The sequence below is a fragment of the Rhincodon typus genome, chromosome 45, assembly GCF_021869965.1.
Source record: "Rhincodon typus isolate 14 chromosome 45, sRhiTyp1.1, whole genome shotgun sequence".
NCBI lineage: Eukaryota > Metazoa > Chordata > Chondrichthyes > Orectolobiformes > Rhincodontidae > Rhincodon > Rhincodon typus.
Genome location: NC_063376.1, coordinates 4,376,312 through 4,387,160, shown reverse-complemented (window position 1 = coordinate 4,387,160; position 10,849 = coordinate 4,376,312). Strand labels below are relative to the sequence as shown.

General features: G+C 49.0%; 1 protein-coding gene across 1 annotated transcript in view; it reads right to left on the bottom strand.

Moving 5' to 3' along the window:
• Window positions 1-10,843, bottom strand: part of LOC109921922 (plasminogen activator inhibitor 1-like) — a 38,661-nt gene extending 27,818 nt beyond the window's left edge. The window contains exons 1-6 of the mRNA XM_048620034.1: window positions 10,748-10,843; window positions 7,952-8,222; window positions 3,445-3,678; window positions 2,760-2,957; window positions 2,030-2,228; window positions 300-400 (exon numbers count right to left, since the gene is read on the bottom strand). Coding sequence (XP_048475991.1) covers window positions 300-400; window positions 2,030-2,228; window positions 2,760-2,957; window positions 3,445-3,678; window positions 7,952-8,207 — 988 coding nt within the window. The 5' untranslated portion in view covers window positions 8,208-8,222; window positions 10,748-10,843. The remainder of the gene's footprint in view (window positions 1-299; window positions 401-2,029; window positions 2,229-2,759; window positions 2,958-3,444; window positions 3,679-7,951; window positions 8,223-10,747) is intronic.
• Between the last annotated feature and the right edge of the window lie 6 nt (window positions 10,844-10,849).

Below are 10,849 nucleotides of genomic sequence, written 5' to 3'. Positions count from 1 at the left end.
ATCCAGCCCTGCACCTTGTTGTCACGGAAATTAGGAGCAGGGGGGAGGCCCTTCAAGCCTGCTCCACTATTCACTGTATTCACAGGCTGATCATCCAATGGAGTCCCCTCTTCCTGCTATCTCCCCCATATCCTTTGATCCCTTTAGCCCTAAGAACTACATCCAACTCCTTCTTGAAGTCATACAATATTTTGACCTTAACCGCTTTCTGTGGCTCTACAGGTTCCCCACTCTCTAGGTGAAGACATTTCTCCTCATCTCAGTCCGAAATGGTTCACCCAGTGTCCTAAGATACTTACTGTTAATCTTGGTGAAGTCAGCCTTTCTAGCGTTAAAGATGTCCGTTATTCCCATCGCTGTCAGTGACTTCCTCAGATCCACCTCACTATCCAGGGAAAATCTACCAAAGGAGAAAAAGAAATATGTACAAACAAGATAAGCCTGGTGAAGATTTTAGCCCAGTGTTTGAAGCCCAGGTTTAATTAACTGGAAGTTATCACCATTATGTTTATTTTACATCGACCTGTTTCAGATTTATTTTGACATATCTCCAAGGTTGGCACATCCCAAGGTGGGATTTGAACCGGGTGGGAGGTGAAGGCACAGCGATGATGCTACTGGACTAGTCATCCAGCACCTTGCCACCACAGCAGATGGTGGAATCTCAATTTGATATAGATCGCCCCCTGATGGTTACCGTGTAACCGCAGTCAATTTTTGCTAAAGACAATAGCCATTCTAGTCCACAAATGTTTTGGGATGATCTACCGTCCTGGCCGACATGGGACTCCAGACCCACAGCAATGTAGTTGGCTCTTAACTGCCCCTTTCAACAAGGCCAATTAGGGTGCATTGAGTATAGGAGTTGGGACATTATGTCGTGGCTGTACAGGAGATAGGTAAGGCTACTTTGGAATATCATGTAGAGTTCTGGTCACCCTGCTTTAGGAAAGATGTTGTGAAACTTGAAAGGGTTCAGAAAAGATTTACAAGGATGTTACCAAGACTGGAAGGATGTTATGTTGCGGCTATACAAGACATTGGTAGGGTCACATTTGGAATACTGCATTCAATTTTGGTCACCCTGCTATAGGAAGGATGGTATTAAACTGGAAAGGGTTCAGAAAAGATTTACGAGGATGTTACCAGGACTGGAGGGGTTGAGTTATAAGGAGAGGCTGGATAGACTGGAGCCTTTTTCCCTGGTTGGAGACTGAGGGGTGACCTTATAGAGGGTTATAAAATCATGAGGGGCACGGACAGGGTAAGTAGACAAGGTCTTTTTCCCCAAGGCAGGGGAGTCTAAAACTAGAGGGCATAGGTTCAAGGTGAGAGGGGAAAGACTTAAAGGGACCTGAGGGGCAGAGAGTGGTGTACATATGGTATGAGCTGCCAGAGGAAGAGGTGGAGGCTGGTACAATGACAACATGTAAAAGGCATCTGGATTGGGTACATGAATAGGGGTTTAGAGGGATATGGGCCAAATGTTGGCAAAATGGGACTAGATTAGTTTGGGAAACCTGGTCAGTACGGCTGAGTTGGGCTGAAGGGTCTGTACGACTCAATAAATGCCCACATTCCACAACAAATATTTTTTAAAAACCCAACACACTGTCACCCTCTGAACACGATCAGATTATCGACACACTCAGAGGGACAGACGGCCTGGAGTTAATCTCCAGGTGAGTTGAAGATTCTGTCTGTATGATTGTATATTCAAAGCCGCACTATGTTAGCAAAAATGTGTGTGGGTGCGGCTCAAGGGTTAAAGAGTGACAGACTGAAAGGCCTAGTTAAAGGTCAAAAGCAGATCGAACTGAAAGCAGAACGGGCTCGAGGTGTCGAATGGCCTAACGTGTGCTCAGGCCAAGTAGGCCTTAAGCCTGCCCGCTCACAGGGACTAACCTTGCCCCCACCCCGTGCGATGAGAGGGTACTCAGGACCCCAGCTCTGGCTGAGGGACCCGTCTCCTCCACCCTCCCCCCGACCCACCGCCCGGTGCCAGCGATGCCGCCCCCATCACACTTACTTTGGCAGGACGAGTTGTCGCTTGACGGTCTCCAGGCTTCGTGTCCACTCATCGACCAGCGAGACGGTGATGATGTCCGTGAGGGCAGAGAGCGGGACCTCCTTGCGGAACGGGGCCACGATGTACATGCTGAGGGTCTCGCCATGGTAGGGCAGCTCGATCACGTCGTAGTCCAGGCCGCTGGGGGTCATAAACTCACCTGCAGGAAGAAGACCAAGCCAAATGAGACTCGTTCTAGTTTGGGGAAACTTGGTCGGCATGGAGGAGACGGACCGAAGGGTCTGTTTTCCATGCTGTAGGGTTCTATGGCAGAGTCTCAAAGTAACCACCAGCCCCCCCAACACCTGCCAGGCATTCTGCACACCTTCTTTGACCCCGTTTGGCACCCGCTGGCACTGCCGACGCTCCTTAATTCCTAGGAGAAGTTGGCGAACAGCATGAGGAAGAGCTGAATCTTCAGGAGCGACAAAAGAAGGACCAGGAATTTCAGGGAGGGAATCTCAGGAGCCTTGTATCCAGGCAGCCGGGAGGGGAACAACAGAGGGGACCAGGAGTTTCAGGGAGAGAATCTCAGGAGCCTTTCATCCAAGCAGCCGGAAGGGGAACAACAGAGGGGACAAGGAGCTTCAGGGAGGGAATCTCTGGAGCCTTGTATCCAGGCAGCTGGGAGGAGAACAACAGAGGGGAAGGCAAACACATGCACTCAGACCAGCGGGAGCTGTTCACTCACTGGCATTCAGCTTGGCGCTCTGCGACATCATTGGCACCAGGATCTTGGTGCCATCCTCCTTGTAGAATACTCGCTGGTGGGTGGCCTCAGTGGGGAATGGCATCTTCCAGAGCCCCTTGAAGTAGACGGCATTGATCAGAACCATGCGGGTCAGAACCGGGTCCAGCATACCCGGGCGGAGAAACTTGGGGATCATGCCTGGCATGGGGCAGGACCAAGACAACAAGAAATCCAGTTAGACTGTTTAACACTGGCAAGTCAAAGCTAAAACCCAGACCACCCCCACCACGGTCAGCTCAACACTCGCTGCACGCAGACGAACCTGTACTTCCCTCTTGTCATCAGGTAACGCGCCCCCCAGATTCACCCCATTCCCACTGATTTTGTTTCTGAAGAAATGTTTTGTTCGAACATTAAGCTCAGCATCACAAGCTCAAGTTTACCTTGCTACCTGATTACTGTATCAAACCCTCCCAGGATAGGGACAGCATGGGGTTAGATACAGAGTAAAGCTTCCTCTACACTGTCCCCCTTCAAACACTCTCAGGAAAGGGACAGCACGGTGTTAGAGGTAGAGTAAAGTTCCCTCTACACTGTCCCCCATCAAACACTCCCAGGATAGGGACAGCTGCCCAGCCGCATCGCTCCGAGTTGGTGCTGTGTTGCACAGTTGCTGGGAACTCACCTCTGGTTTGTACTTCCACCCATTTGTTGATGAGGTAGGTCGCCGTGTTGGCATCCTGGAAGTAGATCTGTTTGGGCCACCCGTTGAAAGCACGGCGGTAACTTTTCAGGTAGGCATTCTGGAGCCGCATATTCCTCTGAATGAACACACTGTTGGCCGAGTAGACAATGTCGCGGTTGCTCTTGGCGGTCAGGTCTTTCTGGAGATGTTTCAGGGCGAGTGGCACACCCTTGTCTGCCCAGAGAGAGAAGAAATCCGACTGAGACTGGAGCTCCCAATGCCCAGCTCCTGACCATCACCTCCTCAAAGACGCCCATCTCTTCAAACATACCTTTGCCCGCCTGACCCAGAGACTCAGTCTTACTTTCAGGTTTGGTGCTAGCCTTGACCCACTCAACTACCATCACTGCCTGACACCCAGTTGGCATCTGAATGCCAAGTTGTTGTTATAGAGTGGGGTCATAGGAGGGGCCAACATATCAAAGACCCCCATATATCTCACCAAAGAGAGCCCTCTCTGGGAGAGAGAGAGGGAGAGAGAAAAAGAAACAGAGAAAGAGAGAGAGAGACAGAGACAGAGAGAGAGCAAAAGACGAAAGAAAAACACACCGGGCACCAGTTCCTGGTTCACGCCCAATGGCAGAGATGGCCCAGATGGACAGACATTTTGCCCCCTTCCTCCCAGAGAGAGGGTCTTTCAGAATTGGGCAGAGGAGGTTCGAGACTCAGGGCAGGGGGACATGTCTGAATTTGAAAGGAGCGGGAGCTGAGGTCTGCACGCCTGGAGGAGAGCAGGGCAGGGGGTGTCACATAGGAGCAGGAAGAGACCATTCGGCCCAACGAGCCTCTTCCACCATTCAATCAGATCATGGCCTAACTCCATCTAGCTGTCTTCATTCCTTTGCTTAGCAAGAACGTCATTTTCTCTTTTGGATGGGGCTTGGTGGTGTGGGAGGGTCAGAGAGCAAGCTGAAGGGAGCCAACAGCAGCTGCGTTTAACGTATAGTTGGGTGGGGGCGCGGGGTGGGGGAGGGATGGTCAGCTGTTTAGTTTGGGATCCCTCACATCTAGGGAATCCGAGTGGAAATGGGACAAGGGTCGAGACATGGTGACCACGAGGTTGGGTTTAGGAAGTTTGTAGAGTGAGGCCGGCGATAAGGCCCTCTGTGAGGGGGTGCTTGCTGCCCCAAGGTGGGACCCCGCAGCGGCCATTTTGTGTACAGCAAGATCCCGCTGAAACGCAGCTCCACGTGGCACGCACATGCCCCTCTCCACACGAAGATTTTTCTCCCAGCAATCTTTGACAACGTCTCCCGAATGCCAGTCTCCCTGCACGCACCCTCCTCCCCTTCAAGACTCCTTTGTGACTTCTAATGGTGAATAACGAGCCTTATTTTCACCAGCCTTTGCCCCTGCTGCTTGCTGTAGCCAGAACCTGAAAGGGAGCACCCCATGGGGGAGAGCTCAGTGTGGGTGTTGGGATCTGGCAGTCATGTCCCAGGCCTGGTATGATTCCGCAATACTGACTCCCACCACCGGAGGCCCTCAGTTAGCCATGCAGACAGGAGGCCAGGAGGCAATAGAAAGAGGACTAGGTCATTCAATAGGATCAGGGAACATTCCTACAGCTCTCTGTGGCAAGGAGTTCTCTGAGAGAAGAAATTCCTCCTCATCTCAGTCTTAAATGGGCGCCCCTTTATTCTGAGACTGTGCCCTCTGCTCCTAGACTCTCCCATGAGGGGAAACATCCTCTCAGCATTGACCCTTAAGGATCAATGAGATCACCTCTCATTCTTCTAAACTCCAGTGAGTAGATTCCCAACCTGTTTAGTCTTTGCTCATAAGACATTCCTCCCCCTACAAAATGCAGGGATCATCCTTGTGAAATGATGTCTTTCCTTAAATAAGTCGGCACAAAGCATCTCAATTTGGTTAACAAACTAAAGGAACAGTACCTCAATATTATCTTATGCTTAGGCACTTCACTGCCTCTTGAATTTCACATTGCATGGAGGAGCTACAGACCATGAACAGGGTCCTCTAATTTGTTTATACCCCTTCCCCCCCTTAACTCTGTGTCTTGTTTGCTCTCAACAGAAGTGGGTCATTTCTGACTATTAACACCTATCCCACATCCATATCATTCCTCTACCACCATTGCATTTTGCTCTGGGCTCCATCCAGTTGTTCCTCCCTTTTGTCAACAGTATATACAATTAAATCATTTTTCCAGTCCTCAGTTGTGCAGAAGAGTCATTAATTCTGTTTCTCTCTCTTCACAGATGCTGCCAGACCTGTTGTGTTTACCTATGGTCTGTGTCTTGTTTTTTCATAGTTTTGCTTTCAGCCAGAGATATCTTTATTCTGGCAAAAGCAACTTATGCCAAATCAAAGCTTTGTCTTCTCAACTACAGTCACCCTTCCTTTATCCCCTGTTCTTTGGCCCCCATTGATTTCCCTTAATCTTTCCCTGATCTGCCTCTTCTGTTCCTTTATCCCTCTGTAACACCATAAGGCCCAGGATGTTTTGGAATGCTGCGTTCAATTCTGGTCTCCCTGCTATGGGAAAGATGTTGCTAAATTTGAAAGGGTTTAGAAAAGATTTACAAGGATATTGCCATGGTTGGAGGGTTTAGGCTGTGGGGATGGGCTGGGGCTATTTTCCCTGGAGCATCGGAGGCTGAGGGGTGACCTTATAGAGGTCTATAAAGTTATGAGGGTTGGGGATAAGGTGAACAGTCGAGGTCTTTTTCCCCAGGGTAGGGGAGTCCAAAACTACAGGCCATAGGTTTAAGGTGAGAGGGGAAAGATTTAAAAAGAGACCTGAGGAGCAACTTTTTCACACAGAGGGTGGAACGAGCTGCCAGAGGAAGTGGTGGGGGCTGGTACAGTTACAACATTTAAAAGACATCTGGGTGGGTACATGAATAGGAAGGGTTTAGAGGGTTATGGGCCAAATGCTGGCAAATGGGACTAGATTAATTTAGGATATCTGGTCAGCATGGACAAGTTGGGCTGAAGGGTCTGTTTCTGTGCTGCACTACTCCATGACTCTAAGGGTCATAAGAACCGAAAGAACTGCAGAAACAAAAACAGAAGTTACTGGAAAAGCTCAGCAGGTCTGGCAGCATCTGTGCAGAGAAATCAGAGTTAATATTTTGGGTCGAGTGACCCTCCCTCAGAACTCTAAGACTCTCTCTCCCTCTCTCTCTCTCCTGCCAGATGTTGCCAGACCTGCTGAGTTTCTCCAGCACAATGTCTGGTGTTATTGCAATTGGCAAGCTGAGCAAGCAATTTCACTGCTTGTTTCCTTAATCTCTAGCTCTGATCTCCCTACGCCCACATAACAAGGCGTATGGAATTATTCACACCTGGCTGTGTGTGTACCGTCTGACTAAGAGCAAAAAGCAGGATAAGACAGAAGACTGATTCACATTGATATCTATCTGTTGAAACACACTTCCGACACGAGTCCCTCACCTTCCCAGCCTTCCAGGGCAGGCCCGCTCCCAGTACAAAACACAGGCAGGCGCAGAATGGAAAGTGAAATATTCTCTCTCTCTTTCTGTCTGAAAAAGAGTGAGTGAGTGAGGCGCACACTCATTCACTCCCACACAGATAGAGAGAGGGGCACACAGACATAACTCTCACACAGAATCACACTCATCCACAGTGAGGGAGACAGAGGGAGAGAGAGAGAGTGAGGCACACACAGAGACAGACATACACAGATGTAGAGAGAGACACAGAAAGAGAGAAAGAGACAGAGACAGATGGAGAGAGAGACAGATGCACAGAGAGAAAGAGACAAAGACAGATGTGCAGAGGGAGTGAGAAATGGAGACGCACAGAGAGAGAGCCACACACACACAGATGCATAAAGAGAGACTCACAGATGCAGAGAAAGACAATACAGATGCAGAGAGAGAGAGATGCAGACACACACACACAGATGCTGAGAGAGAGAGATACACACAGATGAAGACAGAGAGAGAGAAAGGCTGATGCAGAGAGACACACACACAGATACAGAGAAAGAGAGACACACATGCATAGAGAAAGAGAGAGAATGCATGCACACACAGATGCACAGAGAGAGAGAAAGACAGATGCAGAGAGAGACACACACAGATGCAGAGAGAGAGACAGATGCGCAGAGAGAGAGACAGATGCACAGAGAGAGAGACAGATGCACAGAGAGAGAGAGAGAGAGACACACACAGATGCAGAGTGGGACACGCACAGAGAGAGAGACAGATGCAGAGAGAGACACACACACAGATGCACAGAGAGAGAGAGAGACAGATGCAGAGACACACACAAACAGATGCAGAGAGACACACAAACAGATGCAGACAGAGAGAGACAGATGCACAGAGACACACACACAGGTGCACAGACAGACAGACAACAGCAAGTTTCCCTGTGTTAAACACAGGGGTGTATCTCTGTACTGAAGCCAGCGTTTCATTTACAGAGCTCACCACCCCCCGGATCCCGGGCTCACCTTTCAGCCGGTATCCCATGGCATTCCACAGCTGCTCGAGGGTGTTCCCAGCCGCTCCCAGTTGAGCCATTCCCATCAGGGCCGTCGCTCCGTACGGCGAGAGCACCACGTTTCGGTCACCGACCGACGCGGCCACTTCCCGGAACAGACGGATCCCGAAATCGGCGCCGAGCTCGGGGACGGTGGATCCGGTGTCAGCCCGGCAGAGGGCGGCTGCGACAAGCAGGAAGCTGGCCAGGGATTGGGAGCTGATCATCGCGGCGTTTCTGGGCTGAAAGGAAAGGGTGGACTAGTCATTTCTCAACGGGACAAACCCCAGACCCAGCGTTACCGGCTCACGGTCAGCCCTGTGCAGAAATTGGCTGCTCAACCGCAACGCAGAGCAATCGCAGCGCAGAAGGAGGGCATTCGGCCCCTTTTGTCTTCACCCGAGGGCCAGCAGAGACAAGGGGCTTTTGCCTTTGGGAGGAGAGATTGAGCGCTTTATGTGGAGCTGAGAAGAATGAGAGGAGACCTAATTGTGATCTACAAGATCCGGAAGAGGATTGACAGCAAGATTCCAGCACATGGAGCACTCTTTGGAAGGCTCCGAGCGGTGCTAAAGAAATGCAAGTCCATCTGTTTCTGTGGCGAGGATTGGGAGCAGGCATTAAGACACAGATCTTCAGATGTGGCAGAGGGCCAGCATATCTGATCGGAGTTAACTATTTGAACAAAGGGTGTATGTAAAAAAAAACAATCTACTCAGCAAATAAGGGGAGTCTCCTGGCATTAGTGGGCTGGTGGGTGGGGAGGATTATAACAACAATTCTAATTATTATAATAACAGCTTGTTGAATCTGCACTTAATCCATTTGAATAGTTGAGGCAATGATCTCTATTTAACATCCCAGCTCAGAACGACAGCGTGGGAGTCTCTCCTCACTATAGTGGAGTGCTCATGCTCTGGACTGGGACTTGAATCCACAACACTGTGACTCAGAGAGCTCCCCTAGACATACAGAATACAAATATAAACACAATTGCAACAAAGTCACTTCCTGATGGGCACAAAATTAGAGCTCCCTGTCCCGACTCCAGTTGCAAACCAATCTCGAGAGGGACTGGGTAAGTGACACAACCCAGCTGTATTACCCCTCGTAATAACAAAACTCGCTCTCTCTGTCCAGACACCTCCACCCCTGTTGTTTCTCACAGCAGTCAGTTGCAAAGGCAGGCACACCAGTCCCACTTAGTCAAGATAGGCGTAGATTCATGTAGCTAAGCGCATTGATGTAGAGACACAAACAAGCATTCACATTCTCATATATACACACACTTTCTCTCAATCATGCATGCACACAGGGACATAAAATATTAGACAGGGAAACACATACACTAACACAGCCAAGCACATCGATAGACACAACAGGCACGCACACACAGACATGCATTCTCTCGCCCGTATACACACTTTCTCTCAATCACACCACAGACACACACACACACACACAGAGCCAAGCACATCAATAGAGGCAACAAGTGCACACACATTCTCTGTCTCACACACACACTTTCTCGCAAACACACTGACAGACAGACACATGCACACACACACACACAGACACACACATACACAGACAGACACATACACAGACAGACACATACATACACACGCACACACTTTCACTCTCTCGCTCCACAAACACAAACGTTGACTATGCCTGGAGGACCATCAACTCAGTGAAAGACAGACATTCTTTGGTTTGCCCGAAACCTATTGGTCCTCCAGAGCAAGGAGGTGACCCTGACTGAGTGTTGCAGACTGGCACATTCCAAGGTCCAGGACTACATGCTGAGGGACGCACCACAGCTTGGGGCGGCTACCGCCGAGGTTGAATGGGAAAAGACCACTGTCTGAGGTCTTCCTGCTGAAGGTAAATGGTGGCCCATTCAGTTATCGGACCCTCCAAGTGCCTCAAACGTATGTAAATATCATCTTGTACAAGTTAGAAATGCCTTTAGTTTGTTTGTTGGATGGAGTCAAACTCCAGTGTTTGATTGTTTCTTCATATGTTACTGTACAGAACCGAGCTGCTTCAGTGACAATATACGTATATAAAGATATTTCTTATGAATAAAGCACATTTTTGAAATTTTAAAAAATGGTGCACGGAAAAAGACACAGGAGTAAACACACCCACCACACACACAGACACACACACCCTATTAGACCAGGAGACATACATCCATAAACACAGCCCGACAAATCAATAGACACACTAACACATATTCAGTAGCACATATTCACACTCTCTCAATCACACACACAGACACACTGACAGATGCACACCCACACTTGTGCACAATTGATCTCTCTAGATAGTAGCACAACGGTTGCAGAAAGACTTTAGGCCAAATACACACAGACTCAGGGAGACACATACACGCGCGCAAAGATAGGTACATATTCACACAGAGGAGCAGAGGATCAGATTTAATATTACACAGGGAGACAGGCAGGTAGGTATACACACAGAGATGCAAATATAGTGTCAGAAATACAAACTTGCACAAATCTAGTGTCAGGAATAAACACGTGCACAAATATAGGGTCTGGAATAAAAACACAGACAGACACACACACAGTGTAACAAATATAGTGTCAGGAATACATACATGCACAAATGTGGTGTCAGGAATAAACACACACCAATATAGGGTCAAAAATAAACACACGCACAAATATAGGGTCAGGAATAAAAACGCACAGACACATAGAACTGAACATACAGTACTGCACATTGAGTGACTTACAGTACCAGGTAGTGCTTTCTCTCTCTTCTGTTCTCTGCTGCGCTGTTCGCTGTTCGCTGTTTGCTGTTTGCTGTTTGCTGTTTGCTGTTTGCTGTTTGCTGT